At 41.6% G+C, this 21,241-nt stretch overlaps 1 protein-coding gene across 1 annotated transcript; it reads left to right on the top strand.

Moving 5' to 3' along the window:
* The first annotated feature begins 6,847 nt into the window (after positions 1-6,847).
* On the top strand, positions 6,848-15,443 carry KRT78 (keratin 78). The gene is made up of 9 exons (XM_020966311.2): positions 6,848-7,349; positions 7,942-8,162; positions 9,110-9,170; positions 9,833-9,928; positions 11,109-11,273; positions 11,731-11,856; positions 14,001-14,221; positions 14,490-14,524; positions 14,638-15,443. The coding sequence occupies exons 1-9, from the start codon at positions 6,957-6,959 to the stop codon at positions 14,853-14,855; spliced, it is 1,536 nt and encodes a 511-aa protein (XP_020821970.1). The 5' UTR covers positions 6,848-6,956; the 3' UTR covers positions 14,856-15,443.
* The last annotated feature ends 5,798 nt before the right edge of the window (positions 15,444-21,241 follow it).

Here is a 21,241-nt window from a genome sequence, read left to right as displayed (position 1 = left end):
ATCCTATTCTGTCTCTTCTCCTTACAACGACATAACCTATTAAATGTCAATGTTTGCTTCGAGGGTGGATCCACAAAGTTTCATTGCGTTTAGGTAAATGGAAGTCAGTGTTGGTGATAAGAAGGTCATGAGATGTATGAGTCTTCAAAAATGAGTGATCCTTGCTTTTGCTATTTCTAACTCCATTCCTCCCAAGAAATCCCTGCCACGTCTGATAGTCTGTGCCTACTCTGATGTTGAAGTCACACAGAATTATAAGCTTGTCTTCTTTCGGCACACTGATGATGAGGGTCTCCAGGTCATCATAAAAGTAATTAAATTTTTTTTTTTAAATTTTGCTAGGCAATGGGGTTAAGGGACTTGCCCAAGGTCACACAGCTAGTAAGTGTTATGTGTCCGAGGTTGGATTTGAACTCAGGTCCTCCTGAATCCAGGGCCAGTACTCTAGCCAGTACTCTGCCCCCCATAAAAGTAATTTTTAAGAGTGTAAAGGGTTCCTGAGACCAAAATGTTTAAGAACCACTGCCCTAGGCAACTCTCTAAGACTATAGATTGAAGAGAAGGTACTGACCTGCATTGATAGAAGAAGTTCCTTATCTTCAAGTCCCTATCTTATCATGCCTCAGAAACTTACTAGCTATGTGACCCTGGCAAATCACATACCCTATCTGTGCTTCATTTTCCTCACCTGTAAAATGGGGATAAGAGTAGCATCTTCCTCACAGGGTCATTGTGAGGATTTTTGCAAACCTTAAAGCACTTTATAAAATGTTAGCTAATTTGCCTGGTACAAGAGAAAAATATACAGAATGGTCGTGATCTGCATTGGTGGATAGGGGTAATAACACTGATGAAATCTTGAATACATGGAAATATTAAAGTACCAAGTTTCCAAGGGGAAGCCAGTGATGTATAACTTGATTTCGGCAAGTCAGTTGCCAGATTACTTCATAATATCCTAAGGGAAAAGATGGGAGAAATTTAGGATGGGTGAAAGTACTTGGTGGGCTTGGATCTGGCTGCGTAAACCGTACTCATTATATACAGAATTCGGGAACCTCAGAGACTATGAAGTCCAACCCATATCTGATAGGGAATCATCTTTTTTTTTTTTTTTTAGGCAGTTGGGGTTAAGTGACTTGCCCAGGGTCACACAGCTAGTAAGTGTCAAGTGCTTGGTGGGAGGCCTGATTTGCACTCAGGTCCTCCTGACTTCAGGGCCGGTGCACTATGCACTGTGCCATCTAGCTGCCCCGAAAGGGAATCATCTTTACCAGACCTCAGACAAATGTTTGTCCATCCATCCATCCTTCACTTGAATATCTCTAGTGGGAACTTGTCATGTCTAAAAGCAGGGCTTTGCATTCTGGGACAGTCCTACTTAGGGAGTTTTTTCTTATTCATCAAGCCTAAATCTGCCTCTCTGCAAATTCTGTCCTCTAGAATCAAGCAAAACAAAGTCAATTAGACACTCAAAGGCAGCTATCATTGTCTCCCTAAGTCTTTTATTCTCTAGGATAAACATTTCTATTTCCTTCAGTTGAGATTTATATGATATTGTCTCCAATGTCAATGCCTATCTTCACCAACTCTTCTTTGGTGTTTCTGATAAATTATCCTGAAATACCGTGTATTGTAGTTTATATAATGTGTTTGTGTCTTAGGTCTCAGATAGACTGTAAAGTCCATGACGGCAGGCACTACGTCTTTTTTTTTTAATTAAATTTTTTTCAATTATTCAACATTTAATTTTTCTCCTTACCTTTCCACCCATTGCAATGGAAAAAAAAAGGAAACAAAACCCTTTTGACAAATATACATAGTCAAGAAAAGTAAATTCTTGTATTGGTCATGTCCTAAAATGTATGGATCATTCTGCACATTTAGTACATCTTTACTCTGTCAGGAGGTATGGGTAGCGTTCTCTGGAATCATGACTGTTCTTTGCATTAATCAGAGTTTTTAATCTTTCACAATTGTTCATTTTACAGTGTTGTTGTTATGATATAAAGTATTCTCCTGTTTTTTGCTCACTTCATTCTACATCAATTCATATGTCTTCCCAGGTTTCTCTGAAACGGTCTCTTTTATAATTTCTTACAATATAATAGCATTCTGTTACTATACCATAATTTGATCAGACATCCTGCAATTAATGAGCATCCCTTTAATTTCCAGTTCTTTGACACTGGAAACCCTAAATCTTTTCCCTCTTTTTTGGTCTTTTTAGGGGTATAAGGTTAGTAGTGGTATTGTTATGTATAAGGTTATACATAGTTTAGTAACTTTTGGGACAGAGTTCCAAATTGTTTTCCAGAGCAGCTGGACTAATTCATAATTCCTTCAATAGTACAGCAATATGCCTGTTTTCCTGAAGTCCTTCCAACATTTGTTATTTTTTTTTTGGGGGGGGGTCAGCTTAGCCAATCTGATGGCTGTGATGTGAAAACTCAGAACTGTTTTGATTTTCATTTCTCTAGTTATTAGTAATTTGGAGCATTTCAAAATATGGCTATAGATAATTTGGATTTCTTTTCTTTGAGAAATGCCTTTTCATATCCTTCACCCATTTATCAATTGGGATTAGTTTTTATTTTTATAAATTTTGAATCATTCCTTTAATATCTTTGAAATGACTTCTTTATCTGAGAAAGTTGATGCAAAGATTTTCCCCCCCAGGTAACTTTTCACCTTTTAATCTTAACTGCATCAGCTGTGTTTGTGCAAAAAAAAAAATTATGTAAATTTATGTCCATTTTATCTTTTGTGATCTCTATTCCTTTTTTGGTTGTGATTTTTTTCTCTTGTCCATAGTTCTGAAAGGTAATTTCTTCCTTGTTCTTTTAATTTGTTTATAATATGACCTTTTATATTTAGGTCATATATTCATTTTGAGTTTCCTTGCTTACGGTATAAGTTAGTGGTCTAAACCCAATTTCTGCCAGATAGCTGTCCAGTTTTTCCCACAGATTTTCCCTGTAACTGGGACCTTTGGACCAAGTCTTATTTAAACTTTGAACCTCCTCCAGTAGTTGTCCAATGACAGACCAATGGATGTATTACTAGAGGAAAGGAATATTATTAACCTTGACATTCTCACCATAAATGAAACCAGAAGACAAAATACAGAACTTAAATGGAAGAATGGTTTGGTTTTATTGTACATCCAATGACCACAAGAAATATCGTTTCATGAGAAATTTGGCTGTCTCGTACTGCGGTGCTCATGGAAAATATTTGCCAAAAATCTACCATAAAAATAATTATACCCAATGTATCAACATCTTTTGTGGAGGCTGTAGAAATGTTTGATAAGACCTTCCGCACTGAATCAACACATACTTTGATGAGTATTACATTACAGATAGAGGGCCCACCTCAGAGTTGGGAAGATCTGGGTTCAAATTCTGCTTTTGTTACAGACAGACCACATGAGCCTCTGCAAATCAATTCACCTCTCAATGTCCCAGACACCTCTCTAAGACTACAAGTTGAAAAAGAGTTGCCCATTGCATTGGTAGGAGGAGTTTTTTCTATATGACTTCCCTACCCAGATGAAATTGTAGGTATGGTCTCCTTCTCTTCCCATCAGATTTTGATTTCAAAGCAAAGATGGCTACAAGTGAGGATGATAAAAAAAAAAAAGATGGAAAATCTAGTTCAGTAGTAAGGAATGAAAGAAAGCAAAGACTTGTAAACTATACCCTTCAACTCTATAAATCATGAATACTTTTTTTTTTAAAGACAAGAATTGGAAGGTGTTAGACACAGTAAGCACCAAAAAAGTCACAAAAATGAAATTGATTTTACATTTTAACTGATTAGACACGATTCATTATGAATGTGGGAGTCATTTCTGAATTAGCTGTCAGTATATAGTCAAACCACCAACTTGTCTGAGCAAAGACCAAAACAATGAGAATATATAAAAAAAACTAAAAACGAGAAACAGACATGCAATTCAAACAACTCTTAGTTGGCCTAAACAAGTTAATGCTGATAAAAAATGGAATGTGGGGAGAAGAAAGCATAGTGAAACTAATTATAGTAATTTTATAGAGAAATTTAAGTAATAAAAGTCAATTACTATAAGGAAGAGATTCCCCCCAAACTAAAATCCATTTTAGCTTGCAAACACATAACTTACTTGTTAGGGGGAGAAATATGTAGTTTGCTGCTGTTCAGTTGTTTTTCAGTCGTTTCTGATTCTTCATGACCTTGTTTTCTTTTTCTTTTTTCTTTTGCAATGAAACTAGAGTGGTTTGCCATTTCCTTTTCCAACTCATTTTACAAATGAAGAAACTGAGGTAAACAAGGTTAAGTGAATTGCCCAGGGTCACACTGCTAGTGTTTGAGGCCAGATTTGAACCCAAGAAGATGAGTCTTCTTGACTTTAAACTTGACATGAACTCTAGGCCTGGCACTCTCTCCACTGCATCACCTAGCTGGCCTAGTAGCCAAAGGCAATAATAATATAACAAAATATAATATAATATAATATAATATAATATAATATAATATAATATAATATAATATAATATAATATAATATAATTAATAATAATAAATAATATAAATAATATAAATAAAATAAAATAATAATATAATATAATATAATATAATATAATATAATATAATATAATATAATATAATATAATATAATATAATATAATATAATATAATATATTATAATATAATATAACATAATATAACATAGTATAATATAGTATAATATAACATAACATAACATAACGTAACATAACATAACATAACATAACATAACGTAATGTAATGTAATGTAATATAAAATAATATAATATAATATAATATAAACACATTTGTAGATTTTTATGAAGGGTGACAGAAGATACTACACTGGGAGTGAAATGGGATTAGATGACCTTAAACATTCCTTCCAAGTCCCAGATTCCATGATGCTGCCAGATCTGCTAAACTATAATCTTCGTTCAGTTTCATAAGATGATTGATTTAGAAATGGGATGAGGAAATTGAGGCCAGAATGGTGAAATAAGTCGCTTAATGTGACAGAACTGAGATTTGAATTGATGGATCCTCTAATGCCTTGGGTTGTTTTGGGAATGGATCTAGGACAGCCATTCTTCATTTCTTTCCTGGATGTCCTTATGACTCTCTGGCCCTTGCCACAATAATTCAGCAGACCTTCTTGCCCTAGAACTTCCCTCAGCATCTGGGGCCAGAATATCCCTTTGTCTTGCTGAACCCCCTTCTCTCTCATAGAGAGTTCTTTCAAGGAGCCTCCATTTTAGGGAGAGACCCAGGTCAGCCATGTTTCATTCCCTTACTGGCTATGTTTCTCATTCTCTGGACTTCATCAACGTGCCTCCAAACACAATGATTCTCCCTCTCTCTTTTTTTTTTTAATAGGCAATTGGGGTTAAGTGACTTGCCCAGGGTCACACAGCTAGTAAGTGTCAAGTGTTTGGTCTGAGGCCAGATTTGAACTCAGGTCCTCCTGACTTCATGGCCAGTACTCTATCCACTGTGCCACCTAGCTGCTCCTCTCCCTCTCTTTTACAGGTAACTTTTCTGCCCCCTCTTCCCATTCCCCTTTCAGATTTCTTTTTACTTGTTATCTTCTCCCATTAGAATGTAAGCTCCTTGAGGGCAGGGACTTTTTTTTCTTACATTTTTATCTCCAGTGCTTATAGTGAGCACTTAATGAATGCATTTTGCCCAACTGCCTGCCTGTCTTGTATCTCCTAGAACTCTGAGATGCAGAACTCTGAGACTCATCGCACTCTGTGCATGTACTTTTCTGTTCTTTTTCTCTGACAAAACCGCTCAAGATTTCTTAAGATGTTGAGAAGTTTAGAAAGAGATGTTCCCCTTGAGAGCACTTCATTTCGATGCCTGGGTGTGTCTTGCAGCCGGGGTATTGCTTGGCCGCATAAATGTAATAATTGGTGTTAAGTGGATTGACCCTTAAGTACAGACATGCTCATGAAGTTGAAGGGAGACACCCTGTTCTCTGAAAGCTGAGGCTAAAGATACCTGGTCTGTGTGCAGGAAGGACGGTGTGCTTGATTGATGGATTGGGTGGTGGTAGGGGGAGGGACTAGGAATTCTTTTTGTTCCCCAATTTCATTCCCAAACCTTGTTGCATCATGTAGCCTGGATGACTTTCTAGCCTCTCCCTGCCTGTGTCTGACCCTCTCCTCCCACACCTCAATCTTGCTGGCAAGAATAGTCTCCTAGAAGGTTCATTTTCCTTTGCTCAGGAGGCTGCTGAGGAGTCTCTCACCTTCTGGAGCTGCTTGTCTCAGGCTGTCTACTCTGGTAAGGCAAACCTGCTCCCCAGCCCTTCCCCACACCTTACTTTTATCCACTTCTGAAGTTCACAAGCTTCTACTGTTGCCCCTCCCCTTTCTTTACCCTCCCCCCTTTCCATTCCTTTTCTTTTCCCTTCTCCTTTTTTCTCCTCCCCTTTTCCCTTTCTCCCTCTACTCCTCCTCCTTACCAGATGCCTTTTCTGATTCCCATTCACCCCTGCCTGCTTACTCCATTCTCTTTTCATCTCATCCCACCCTTAACTGATGTCCCAAACTGTCTGACTGCCCCTAGCTCTGTCTCGTTTCTCCATCTGGATATGTGGGGGTCCCATTTCCGCTTTTAGGAAGAATGTTCCCTGAGGTCAGCTCCCATGTCTCCTCTTTCCTCTGGAAGATAGGGTTCTGCTCATGGCTGGGGAATGATTGACTCTGGGTGTGTTTTAGGACAGGTCAGTGTGAGGTGGTGGTGATGGGGAAGGGAGTGACAGACATAGTCAGGCCAAGATCTTCCTGGTTCATCCTGCTCTCCCAGGCCCAGCCCAGTTGGTGGGGATAAAAGTCTCGTGCTGGAGCCCCAGGGCAGGAACTCACTCACCTCATCTGACTGTCCATCTGTCTGAAGCTACTGAGACCATCTGTCCTGACCATGTCCTGTGTGCCATTTGGTGCCCGTGGGGGCTTCAGTGCCCGATCTGCTTGCTCTGCCAGGATGGGGAACTGGGGTAGAGGTGTCATCCCGGGAGCAAAGACAGCTGGTCGCTTCAGCAGCAAAAGCTTTTGTTCCATGGGAGAGGCCAGAAGCATCTCTGGCTGGGGAAAGAGAAGCTGGGGGTCAGGGGGCAGATTTGGGGGGAAGTTTGGGCAGGGTGGGGTGGGGGCTGGCCTTTGTCCACCAGGAGGCATCCAAGAGGTCACCATCAATCAGAATCTCCTGAGTCCTCTCAAGATTGAGATTGACCCCCAGTTCCAAACTGTGCGGACTCAGGAAACCCAGCAGATCAGAGCCCTCAACAACCAGTTTGCCTCCTTCATTGACAAGGTGAGGGTCATTACATCCAATCCCCTATAGCTGCACCTTCACCAGAGAGACAATTTCTGGTCCTAGGCTTAGAGATTTTTGAGGAGAGGGGCGTTCTGGCTTCTCTCCACGACCTGTCCAATCATCTTTCAAAGTGCCCTCCCCCCAAACCTAGCTGTCATGTCCCCCAATGTCCTTAGAAGCCATTTTATCTTGTTGGACATTTCAGGGGAGAGCTGTGGGGGTTGTTGGTTAAACAGAATCAGTCAATACTAGGAAGTGTTACTTCTACTAACCCTTCAGAAGACTCTAATATTCCCTGTAACTTGCCAAAGGGGAAGAAAGATCAAAACAGAGACTTGCTCTGTTTAATTAACAAGGGATGCTTCACTGGACTGACCAGCCACAGAATTATAGCATCTAAGGACCTTTAGAGTTCACCTGACCCCAGAAAGTGAATTGCCCCAGGACACTTAGCCAAGAAGTGGCCAACTTGAGTCTTTTGACTGTAGGGCCAGATTTCCCCATCTCCGTTGTCTATTTTCAATTCTGAGGCTTTTTTGGAGGCCTCTACGCTTGGAGAATTTTCAAGATCCTTCTGTTTGTGCATCAGGTTCGGTTTCTGGAACAGCAGAACAAAGTGCTGGAGACCAAGTGGCAGCTTTTGCAGGACCAGAAGGAGGGGATGGGAGGCCGTCTCCAAGACCTGGAGCCCGTCTTTGAGGACTATATAGCCAGGCTAAGAAGGCAACTAGAGAAACTCCTGGGGGAACATGGGGCACTGGCCTTGGAACTGAAGACTTGTCAGGAGCAGGAGGAGGATTATAAAACCAAGTAGGAAAAAGCAACTCCCTCCCCCACCAAATCTTCTTTACCTGAGGGCCCTAAGTAGATGGGCAGAAGGAAAAGATCATAATAGGGCCTAGGAAGTTCAGTGATCATCTGGATCAACTTTCTGATTTTACAAAGGAAGACATTGAAGTCCAGAGTCAAGTTACTTGCCCAAGGTCACCTAGCTAGAAAGTATCCAAGTCAAGATTTGAACTCAGCTCACCTAATTCTAGAGCAGTTAGGTGAGGCAGTGGATAGAGTACTGGGCCTGAAGTCAGGAAGACTCATCTTCATGAGTTCAAGTCTGGCTTCAGACACTTTATTGGCTGTGTGACCCTAGGCAAGTCACTTAACCCCATTTGCCTCAGTTTCCTTGTCTGTAAAATAAGCTGGAGAAGGAAATGGTAAACCACTCCAATATCTTTGCTGAGAAAACCCCAAATGGGGTCATGAAGAGTTGGATATGACTGAAATGACTAAACAACCAGTTTAGTTCTAAGATCTATGCTTTTTCCACAATACCTGGCTGCCTCTCCCAACAGTTCATTGAGCTCAGGAAATTCCTGTTCAGCCACTGTGAGTCAGTGGAGTTCAGATTCTGACCATTTGGTTGTCAGGACTGGAGGAGGAAGGGTCACTGGGGCCTTCCTTAACCTCTAGCTTCATTCATGACCCTGCTAGAATTTCAGGTCCCTGGCTAGACTTCCCTCTGTAAGAGAAAAGGGCAGAGCTGACAAGAGGGGCTTAGATTCAACATGAGGAAGTAGCTACTTCAAGGGAAGGATAGAAAACTTCTGAAAAGGGGTATGGAACCTTCTGTTCTGGTAGAGTTTAAAGATATGGAAGGGGGGGAGGAAGAGAGGATTGTATCAGGACAGTCTAGTTTAGAGGCGGGGGAATGGATAGGATGACCTCTGGGGTACCTCAGAATGTGTCTTCTCATTTGAAAGGTATGAACAGGAGACCAACAAACATGCCACAGCTGAAAATGACCTTGTGGTTTTCAAGAAGGTGAGAAAGGTGATGATGATGATGATTATAAATAATAATAAAAATGATAACTTACATTTCTATAGTGCTTCCTATGTGCTAGACATTGTGCTAAGCACTTCACTAATGCTATTTCATTTGATTCTCATAAGGTAGGTGCTATTATTATCCCAATTTTACAGATGGGGAAACTGAGGCAGACAGAAGTTAAGTGACTTGCCCAGAGTCACACAGGTATTACATGCCTAAGTTTTAATTTGGTCTTGAGTGCTGCCTCTAAAGGAACGCCCAGGCTACTGGGGGAAACAGGACACACAGTCCTGGACATACACACTCACACATATACACATACACAGAGCTGGGAGCTACTGAAGAGGTATGTAGATATTAGGTCTAGAAAAAGAGGGGAGGAATTATCTAAGAAGAGCTGGCTGGGATTAATGAAAGAAGGCTTCCGGGAAGAGGAGAGTATAAGTCATTGTTGTGAAAAAGGGGCGCCCTGTGCCCCAACCCCAATGTTTTCCTCTGTAGTTAGGCAAAGAGTATGAGAGAAGGTTTTGTAGACTGGGGATGGGTCTGTAGTCTAGGATAGAAAAGGGTGGTGATCTAGCCAGTTGGTCTGAGCTAGAAAAAAGGATCTGGGCAGCAGTTAACTGAGGTCTCTTGCCTCCATTTTCCCCTAGGACGTAGATAACGAATACATGAGCAAGGTGGAACTACAAGGCCGGGTGGATACTCTTCAAGAAACGATCAACTTTTTGAAACGTCTATACGAGGAAGTGAGTATTATGTCAAGTCTCTGTTGAAGGCCCAAGGAAGGGGCTGGGCCAATGGAGCGGGGTAGGAATGGTTTCTGTTACCATATTTCTAATTGGCCAGGAAGTATACCTCTGTTAGGCAAATCTGCATATTATTCCTGTCAAAATGCCCCTTCCCTGGACCAAAATCCCTCCAGACTCTATTGCTTCAGAACCCTCCCATCCAGTCTTTTCCCCAAGCTTCTATCCCCCTGGCCCCAGTTTTCCCCACCATATGTTTATCCCTTCATAATCTTTCCTCTATCCCTTCCTCATCCTATTCTAGAGTCTCCAGTAGGCTAGACCCTAGTCTCGTCCCTTCTTTCCCAAGTTTCCTCTCAGCTTCTGGCCTATTCCCCTGGAGGTTATCTCCCCACCTTATGTCTTTCTAGCACCTGCCTCTCTACCCCTTCGTCTTCCCTTCAGTGCCTCTAACCATTCCTTGCCCTTCTACCCAAGGGCTCTTCAACCCTTCCCCCTTTCTCACCAGCTCCCCTTCCCCCCTTCTCTCACAGTGTCTCCTTCCAACCCCTATCCTCTTCCAGGAGTAGCTAGATGAAGCACTGGACTTGGAGTCAATAAGACTTGAGTTCAAATATGGCCTCAGACTTTAGCCACATAACCCTGGGCAAGTCATTTAATCTTTATGTGCCTCAGTTTCCTCAGCTGTAAAAGGGGGATAATAATAGAACCTACCTATCAAGATTGCAGTAAGGGTCAATGTTGATGAAGCACTTAGCACAGTGCCTGCCTGGTTCATAGTAGGCTCTTAATACACACTTCTTTCCTGCCCTCCCCCTTCTATTGTCCTAGCTTATAGCTATCTCCTCTACTGCCCCCTAAGCTTCTGTTTCTTTTTCTATCTGTGCCATCCTCCTACAGTGGCTCCTCAGCCCCTAGTGCTCTCTTCTCAATTTTCCCAGCAGCCTTTACTTGACCCCTTGGGATCCTCATTCCTTTCCTCTGGTCTATAATGACTGGTCTAGCTTGACAACCTCTCCCAGCTCAGTTCCTGGCTGGGCCCTGTTGTGACATACCCTCAGTGGTGATTCTGGGCACTGACTCTAAGATCTTATCAGCCTGGAGACTCAAAAGGAATTGGGGCTCTGGAGTCCCTGGAGTGGAGGGACCTGGGCTCAGGATAATATTTTCTCTCCTATAGGACAGCAATCACTTCCGGACTGATGTCAATGACACCTCAGTGGTTGTTTCCATGGACAATAACCGATATCTGGACCTGGGCAGCATCATTTCAGATGTCCGAGCCCAGTATGAGATTATTACTCAGAAGAGCAAAGCAGAGGCTGAAGCCATGTACCAGACTAAGGTCTTCATCCTGACATTGTCTGTTCTCCCATTCACTCTCCACAGTTCCTACCTAGAGGTCATCCAAACTTTTCCCCAGTCATCTGGCCTGTACTGTCAGGAAGGACTCTGGGAGTTTGGTTTCTGGATATATTCTGTGTGATATCATTCTGCTACCGAGTGAGGCTGGGGAGGGGTATGGTGCCCTTGTCTCCAGGGATTGTGATGAAGAAGGGAAATGAATGATCTTCAGTGCTCCCTAAATATCCACCCATTAGGGGAACTCAGTCTCTGAATGCACATTCTTATATCTCCTGGAGAGGAAAATTGAAGTCCTAACCTAAATCCATTAATGGGTATCATGGGCATACACATGACGAGAAGTAGGTGCAAAAGGGATCCAGGGTGATCTTGGGGGTCACCGTCAGGGGATGGGGCCCACCAGTGAGTGATAGTGTCATCTCTGGCTCTCTTATCAGTATCAGGAACTTCGAATGTCTGCCGAGAAACATGGAGACAGCATGAGAGACACCAAGATCCAAATTACTGAGCTGACCCGAGCAATTCAGAAACTTCAAAATCAGATTGAGAATGTCAAGAAGCAGGTGGGTTCTTCTGTGTTCCCTAGCCCCTTTCCTTCTCCTTCAGTATCTCCCTCCAGTTACTGCCTTTTGTGTCTCTAAAACCTACCCTCCCCAACTCCTGCTTCTCTCTCCAACTCTCAATTAGTAATGAGTATAAACAGAGAAATTAAGCTCATTTCCTTGGTGTATTAGTTAGGGGTGGAATTATGCGGCTAGAGAATCATACCCTTACCTGTGGGTGCTCTCTGCCCAAAGGAATATAAATTTTGATCTCTGAAACCTCCAAGATATCTTGGGGATTATGGGCTATATTTTTTTTCTTTTCTCTACTTATTTGTTCTATCTTAAAAAAAAAACAAACAGAGACAATTAACTCATTTGCCCCATGCCCCAAAATCATTTATGATTTCTTGAAATAGAGCATTGGAAAACCAGGCTTTGATAGAGCCCATTGGGATTCAAATGGAGTTACTTGACCATACCTTAAAACCCAGATCACTCTGGCTCTCATTGATTGGCCAATAATAGGTCCCAGCCCAAGTCTCACTTGGTCACAGTTTGGGTTTTGATGGCTCAGAGTGAGTGTAAATAGCAATTATTTTTGTTTTGGCCAGAAACCCTGAAGGTATTCCCCTCCCAGAATGATTTTTCTGTTTTTTGACCAGGTAAAAGAGGTCATTTTTTCCTCTTCATTTCTTACCTCGCCTTAATCACTGAATGGGTGTTGCCTCCGACAAACTGAGACCTGGGAAAGACCTTAGCTTGAAAAGGCCTAGGTCTTGCATTGCACTGGGGCCATCTCCAGTCGTCCTGATCTACATCTTGCCACTGGATCCAGATGGCTCCAGAGGAGAGAGTCAGGGACTTTGCATAGCCCTCCTTCACTTAAATTCAATTCACTTGCAATTACATCACCTTCCTTAACATAAGGAACATAATTGGTCCAAAGGACAAACAACAACAATTATGTGGCAAGGAGATGCCAAGACAATTCTGCATTTCTTCCTTGACACTCAACTAATTGCTTAATACTCCTAGGTAAGGGGCAGATGATGGCTATTAACGTGGTCACCTCTTTGCTTTCTTAACTCCTTTGTTGTTAGTTTTGAACTTACTATGGACTTATCCATTTTAGTAAGAGCTTCAAGGGAAGGTATTTTAAATCGTAATACTTAATTCTTTCATCCCACCCTAGGGAAAGTGTAAAGTAGTGAAGATCTAGAGGTAGGGAGTAAAAGAGACAAAAAATAGCTGTACTTAGCTGGGTGTTTTGCATAAGTCCCAGAGGTGATGCTTTTCATTGTGTGTGTGTATGTGTGTGTGTGTGTGTGTGTGTGTGTGTGTTAACAAAGAGGAGTAGAGCCAGAAAATGGGATGGGGCTTACAGGGTAGTTTTATGACTTGTTACAAAGGTTGATGAATTCCTAGAATATCAGCTCAGAATCTTTCCTTTCCCCCTTGCCAAGTTATTCTCTAAGTTCAGCCTACAAGCCATTTCTGAATTCTCAGACAATCAGCCCTCAAATATCCACCCTGATGGAGAGGCAACATGCCACAGAAAATCCCAAATACTGGACAATGCAGAAATTCTTCAGTGTGTATTCAGGATGCAGTTTTGGGTCCTGCCATGTACACATGGCAGAGAATCTGTGCGTTCAATTAATCAGTCAAATACTGAGTGAGTATGGACTTCGTATCTTGTTCTGCTCTGGTAATCTGAGAATTCACTGTAATAACACCTCACATTTCTATAGCACCTTGTGATTTAGTGTGGGTGTTCTGATCACCCCTATTTCAGAAGAAAATCAGGGGTCAGAGAGTTGAAGTCATGCATCCCAGATCACCTAGCTAGAAAGTGGCAGAACTGAGATTTGAATCTAAGGCCTCTGAAGATCAGTCTAACGCACTCACTTTTATTGTAATCCCCGAGGCCCCATTCTTCCCTAATAATGAAGGTCCCTACTCACTTGGAAGGAGCTAGAAAGTTGCCGGGCTTTTCTCTCTGACAAAGAATGAAATAAAGTAGAAGAAATTAATTGAGGTCTCTGACCTAGGAATTCACTGCTCCCATGAGGAAAGGGAAATTGGAACACACCTAGTCCACTGTGGGCTGAGGAAAGTGTCCTGTGACTGAGTTAGTATAGCCAATGCTTTTCCTCTCTCAGAATGCCGCAATCCAGTCGGCCATCACTGATGCAGAACATCGTGGAGAACAGGCCATCAAAGATGCCCAGGTCAAGGTGGTGGACTTAGAGGGTGCCCTTAAGAAAGCTAAGCAAGATATGGCAAGCCTGCTTCGAGACTACCAGGAGCTGATAAGCACCAAGCTGGCCCTGGATGTGGAAATAGCCACCTACAGGAGACTACTGGAGGGCGAGGAGCGCAGGTGACCGCTGGGGCCTTGAGGACCCTGAGATGATCCAACAGCAATGCCATATGTAATAGGGAAACTTCCAGTGAAATACCCTCATACCTTGGGTTACTTCCCCACTTTGAGTCGCTATCCAGATCTACCAAGAGGGATTATGAATTGGGGACTAGGAATTCTGCTTGTCCTGGGGGACAGTTGCCTTTAGAGAGTCCTCAGAGCCCTAGAAGGATGGATCCAGTGGATCCTAACTGAGATTTTCTTCCTCTTGTCCTTTTCCCAACAGGATGTCTGGAGAATATATCGACGATGTCAGCATCTGTGAGTCCTGGTTGGCTTCTGGAAGGGAGTAGGTGGTTTGGTATTGCCCTGGCCTCCAAGGGGAGGCAAAAAAGAAGTCCCAATATCATTAACAGAGGCACCTTTCTTTGTAGCAATGGTTGGTGGAGGTACCACAGGCTCTGGAGGATGTGGGAACTCAGAGTTCGGCTGCTCCAGTGTTGTGGTTGGAGGCTCCCACTTTGTCAAAGGCCCTGGTTCTGGCTCCATCTCTGCCTCTGATTCTGGCTTCTCCAAATCCAGTTCAGGTTCTGTCACTGGCACCATCTTGAAGAAGACAACCATGTCAACTTTGAAGACTATCACATACTGAGTGACAGGATGGATGCCCAAAGGCAAACCGTGTAATGGCCCAGACAGGGTTCCACAATCCAGAGCTTTCCTCCTCAACCAACTTGGTCCCTTTCATGTTCCCTCCAATACACGTAGACCCAGACATTGATTAATGCCTTTTCTTTCTCACAAACAATAGAAGCTCACATTTTCATAGTTTCACTTTCCTCACAATGTCTCTATGAGTCATGTAGTGCAAATATTGTTAAACCTACTTTAATGATGAGGAAAAGGATGATCAGAGATTTTACTGATTTATGTATGGTCACATAACTACTAAAAGCCAGAACTAGGACTGGAACTGTGCTCTTCTGAGTGGCTGCCTAACGGAGTGGAAAGAGCACTGTATTTGGAGGATTTGAGTTCAAATCCTGGCTCTGCCACTTACTAGATGTATGACCTTGGCCAAATTTTTTAACTTCTCTGGGCTTCAGCTTCGTTATCTACAAAATGAAAGGGTTAGATTAGATAATGGCCCTAGTCTCTTCCATCTCTAAATTCTATGATACCACAACTCTAAATGCAAGGGTCTAAGATTCTGGAACAACAATAAAGTTTATTTGTTTCCCTTTCCTGCAAATTTGCTAGGTCTTTTTTTTTTCAAGAATTTTGAGGTCTTGGGGCAGGGAGAGGTATTGGGTTTTTGTTTTTGTTATTTATTTTTTTAAATTTTATTCATTTATTTTGATTTATCAACAATCACTTCCATATGCTTTTGAGTTTAAAATTTTTCTCCTCCTTCTCTCCACCCTCCCCAAGACGGCACCAATCTGATATAGGCTTACATTTATATTAAACATATTTTCACATTAGTGAAGTTGTAAGTAAAAATTAAAACCAATAGGAGGAACCATCAGAAAGATGAAACAAAACTCAAAGAAGGAAAAAAATGATAGCATTCAACTTCCATAGTTCTTTCTTTGGATGTGGACAGCATTTTCCATCATGAGGACTCTGGAGATGTCTTAGATCCTTGTAATGCTGAGAAGGGTTCAGTTTATCAATATTAGACATCGTAAACTTGACTGTTATTGTGTACAAAGTCCTCTTGGTTCTGCTCACTTCACTCACTCAGCATCAGACCATATAAGTCTTTCCAGGTTTTTCTGAAGTCAGCCTGTTCATCATTTCTTATAGCACAATAGTATTCCATTACATTCATATACCACAACTTGCTCAGCCATTCCCCAATTGATGGGCATCCTCTCAATTTCCAATTCTTTGCCACCACAAAAAGAGCTGCTATGAATATTTTTGTACATGTGGGTCCTTTTCCCATTTGTTGATCTCTTTGGGATATAGCCCTAGAAGTGCTATTGCTGGATCAAAGGGTATGCACATTTTTAGCCCTTTGGGCATAGTTCCAAATTGTTCTCCAAAATGGTTGGATCATTTCACAACTCCACCAACAATGTATTAGTGTTCCAATTTTCCCACATCTTCCAACATTTATCATTTTCCTGTTTTGTCATGTTGGCCAATCTGATAGGTGTGATGTGGTACCTCAGAGTCATTTTGATTTGCATTTCTCTCATCAATAATGATTCACAGCATTTTTTCATATGACCATAGATGACTTTAATTTATTCTTCTGAGAACTGTCTGTTCATATCCTTTGACCATTTATCAACTGGGGAATGGCTTGTATTCTTTTAAATTTGTCTTAATTCTCTGTATATTTTAGAAATGAGGCCGTTGTCAGAGAGACTGGTTGTAAAAATTCTTTCCCAATTTTCTACCTTCCTTCTAATCTTAATTGCTTTGACTTTGTGCAAAAACTTTTCAATTTATTGTAATCAAAATTATCCATTTTGCTTTTTGCAATGTTCTCTATCTCCTGTTTGGTCATTAATTCTTCTGTTCTCCATAGATCTGATAGGTAAACTATTCCTTGTTCAGGGAGAGGTATTGTTGCACATTGGAAAGTACTCTTACTCTGAGGCCTGCAGTTCAAATCCAGCTTTTGGCAAGTGTTCCCTGTACAACCTTGGACAACCGAGTCATAGTTTTCTCATGTGTAAAATGGCCTATAAGGTCACTTCCAGATCTAAATTTAGGTTCTTATGAATTTCTCCCCCAGTTCTCAACTCAGGGGTTCTCTTCATTTATGTATTTATTTTCCTAGCCTGGATTCCCTTCGTTCTTCCCTCAGGGCTTCTTATTTCATATCCAAATGCAGAGAAGACTGTACTCAGTCCATGATCCTTTCCTATTATGTTAGATTAAGTTAGTCTGGCCTGAAAAAAATTACTGCCCAGACCCAGACAGAGTCTAGTGTAGACCCAACCATAGAAATAGAAGGAATAAGTGAGGGGAAGCCATATGGTCCCACTGATAGACAGCTGGTGGTACAGTGGATAGAGTGGTGGGCCTGGAGTCAAGAAGACCTGAGTTCAAATCTAGCCTTAGATACTTACTAGCTGTGTGATCCTGAGCAAATCATTTAACCTCTGTTTGTCTCAGTTTCCTCAACTGTAAAATGAAGATAATAATAGCACCTTCCTCCCAGGGTTGTTTTGAGGATCAAATGAGCTATTTGTAAAGCACTTAGCACAGTGTCTGGCACATAGTAGGTACTATATAAATGCTTATGCCTTTCCTCTTCTCTTTCAAGACTAAGAGTAAAGAGAATTCAATTCCTTTCCGACTTCCACTCCTCCCTCACTGTGTGACTTTGGGGGACATTGCTTTAGCTTCCTGGGTCTCCATTTCTCTACTTCTTTGAGGAGAAGCAGTACCTGATGGATGACTCTTGTGGACTCCCTTATCTCCTTGACTGCCTCTGGCATCTATTTTCCAACTTCAAGCTGTTCTCAGCTAGGAAACGACCTTATGGATGTCTCCATTCCCTATTGTGAAACTTATAGTAGCTCCAGGTGCCTCCTGTGACAAATTTACAGTCTTCAAGCAGGTGAAAGTTACCTCTATCTAGTGTCCCCATTTCATCTCATCTCACAAGGCATTCTTGGTCAGACTCCTTGCTGTGGTTATATCTTCAAATCCTAACCAACATCCCTCTATCTCCTTCTCTGGTTCTTTACATTGAACCCTTGGGCTCCATATTACTCTCTCTCTCTCTCTCTCTCTCTCTCTCTCTCTCTCTCTCTCTCTCTCCCTCTCTGTCTTTATCTCTCCCTTTCTCTCTCTCTCTCTCTCTCTCTCTCTCTCTCTCTCTCTCTCTCCCCCTCTGTCCTTATCTCTCCCTTTCTCTCTCTGTCTCTCTGTCTCTCTCTCTCCCCCTTCTGTCTTTATCTCTCCCTTTCTCTGTCTCTGTCTGTCTGTCTGTCTGTCTGTCTCTCTCTCTCTCTCTCTCTCTCTCTCCCCTCTTTGTCTTTATCTCTCCCTTTCTCTCTCTCTCCCCTCTCTGTCTTTATCTCTCCCTTTCTCTGTCTCTGTCTCTCTGTCTCTGTCTCTGTCTCTGTCTCTCTGTCTCTCTCTCTCCCCCTCTGTCTTTATTTCTCCCTTCTCTCTCTCTCTCTCTTCTCTCTTCTCTCTCTCTCTCTCTCTCTCTCTCCTCTCTCTCTCTCTCTCCCCTCTCTGTCTTTATCTCTCCCTTTCTCTCTCCTCTCTCCTCTCTCTTGCTCTTTTCTCTCTGTCTCTCCTCTTTCCCTGTCTTTCCTGTCTCTCCCTCCTCTCTCTTCTTTCTCCTCCCTTCCCCACCCCTCAAAATCTCAACTACTTGTTGAGTTGTATTCTTTCCTTGTAGCATAGAAAAACAACAAAACTAACCAATGAAACAACCACATCTGACAGCGTATGCAACATTCTTCACTGGTAGTCTTCTGCCTTTATGTTTCATCTCGTTCTCTAGGACCAAGATTAGTCATTGAAATTAATTTGAGTTCAATTGCCTTTTTGTTTGCATTATTATAGTCACTGTGAGTATTGTTATTTTGGTTTTGCATAATTTCATAAACACCTTCTAATTGTAACTTATAAATAGAATACCTCAAGATGCTAGGCTCACACAAACTTGAGTTAAATCCTGGAGGCTGACCCAGTGAAGGTCATCCCCTTTCTTTGGCTCACTGCCCCAACCTGGAGATGTTCCAGGAAAGACTCCCAGTATATTCAGGGTAGAACTCATGTCTAGACTCTTCAAATGTGGCCATCAGGGTACCCAGCTCCAAAACAAGCTCTCAAAGCAAAAAATGCACATTGGATAAAAGACAATCCTCACTTTACCCCAGAGAAAATGGGGAAGATACAAAGAACTCCCTGGAGCACACAGATACAGAAAATACATATAGCACATTAGTTCTCCTCAGGGGTATGTTGGTAAATATCTAACAATCAAGTCTCCTAAAAGGTACAACATACCTTTAGTTTTAATCTGCATTATTAATATTTTATTAATCACTTTCTTATGTCTAAGTAATTAACAAAATAATGAGTCGAGTCTCGATTTGTAGTGTTTGCTGATATCTAAAGTGTAAATGCTCACACTGAAAATTTAACAATTAGCTCACATTAGTCAGTTAAGAATAGGCTCCAGCACACCCCTCCTTGAAAGACAGAACTTAGAGTTACCACCAGGGCAACTCTTTGACATTTTAGTGATACTCTTTTTCTCAAAGTTCCAAACATTCTCCCTAAGACTCATAGTACCACCTTGTGGTTTAGATTCCCTGTAGAAGGTGGATGTACTTTGGGGGCTGTGTAAAAGTAATCCCTTTTCCTTTCTTTTTTTTTTTCTGGGATAGGCAATGGGGTTAAGTGACTTGCCCAGGGTCACACAACTAGTAAGTGTTATGTGTTTGAGGTGGGATTTGAACTCAGATCCTCCTGACTCCAGGGCCAGTGCTCTATCCACTGTACCATCTAGCTGCCCCAAAAGTAATCCCCTTTTCAACAGACCTTCACTGTCCTAGTAACTCACTGTCTTTGCTCTCCCAATAAACAGGAACTATGCATACTATCTTTTTTTTCCTTTTTCTTCAAGGAGCATCAAGAAATTCTCTTCTCTCTCTAGAATGGCTAATCTATAGCATGGGTTGAACTTTTGAACTTGGGAACTCTTGAATTTGGGATTACTTGCAAAATGTTACCAAGGAACTCTCCCTCTTCTGGGTAGAGGACTGGATTCTGCGACTCTGATGCCGAGAGAATCCTTCTCCAAAGAGGTGGGAGTTCATGAACATTAGACACGACCTACCCCTCTTGCACCAAGCTGGCATACTGAATATTGCCATGTACTTCTGCTAGAAATCTTATCAGTGACCCAGCTGCTACTGTTTCTTGAACTGGGAGTGTTGACTCTCTGGATCTCTCCTTTTAGGCCAATGACAAGCTCATGACAGCCTCTGCCATGTGTTATTACCATAAATTGACACCAACTGTTTCTGTGGGGGAGGAAATTGTAGTGAGGCACAGGTTCTCTTAAATGGAGTCCCAAGACTTAAGGTCGACTGAAAGTCAATCCCCCACCCACAAATGAGAAATTAAACCATTCTGGATTGATTTTTTTACCCCCAGTGGATCCCTGCAGTACACAGGGAAACCCAAAATAGAATTCCTAGATAAAAGTTTCATGAATGGATCCTGGAAGTACAGGTGAAAATCCAAATGTAAATCCCGGATAAAGTTAAGATTGATGAGAAATCAACATTTTATCTTTCGGAGAAAATTAATTGATTAAATGTTCCCTTCCAAAAGGGAAAAGTTGGCATTTCTAGATCATCAGGCAACCTCCTTCCTATCAATCTTTAAGAATGACTGACAAGCTTCTTATATTTATTACAAGACAGGGCAAACCACTGAGATCTATAAACAAACAAAAAATCACCTGCAACAAAGGGATTAGATACTTGGTACCTATTGGAAATCAATCCTATGCACACCAGTTGAACCCCAAGATATCACATGTGGCTCAGGGTCCTGGATTCTTCATCTTTATAATTTCTTATAACAATATTCCATTATACTAATATAATAATCTGTCCATCCATTCTCCAGTCAAAGAGTACTCACTTTGTTTCCAGTTTTTAGTTCCCACAATAGCGCTTCTATGAATAATCATTACTTATGGGACCTTTATTTCTATCACTGACCTCCTTGAGGGGTGTTGGTCTATGCCTAAAAATGAGATTTCTAGGTCAAAGGGTATGAATAATTTAGTGACTTATATACTTCTAAGTTGTTTTCAGAATGGTTAAATGCAGTTCAGCTCCATTGATAGCATGCCCATCCTTCTACAGCCCTATCAACATTGGCTCTTTCGATTTTTTACTGTCTGTCAATTTTCTGGGTGTGGAGTGAAATTCAGAATTGTTTTAATTTGCACCTCATTATCAGTGATCTGGAACATTTTTAATATGATTTTTGATCACTGGAATTTTTTCTTTTGAAAACTGTTTCTTCATGTCC

Source organism: Phascolarctos cinereus, unplaced genomic scaffold (assembly GCF_003287225.1).
Source record: "Phascolarctos cinereus isolate Bilbo 61053 unplaced genomic scaffold, phaCin_HiC Scaffold_1;HRSCAF=81, whole genome shotgun sequence".
NCBI classification, from domain to species: domain Eukaryota; kingdom Metazoa; phylum Chordata; class Mammalia; order Diprotodontia; family Phascolarctidae; genus Phascolarctos; species Phascolarctos cinereus.
This window is presented reverse-complemented; position numbering and strand designations above follow the sequence as displayed.

Bases quoted from the DNA above. Each gene is read 5' to 3' on its own strand.
- KRT78 (XM_020966311.2), top strand. From the start codon at position 6,957: ATGTCCTGTGTGCCATTTGGTGCCCGTGGGGGCTTCAGTGCCCGATCT. The intron at 8,163-9,109 runs GTAGGAAAAAGC...CTCATTTGAAAG, and splicing joins GAGGAGGATTATAAAACCAA to GTATGAACAGGAGACCAACA. The intron at 11,857-14,000 runs GTGGGTTCTTCT...TTCCTCTCTCAG, and splicing joins TTGAGAATGTCAAGAAGCAG to AATGCCGCAATCCAGTCGGC.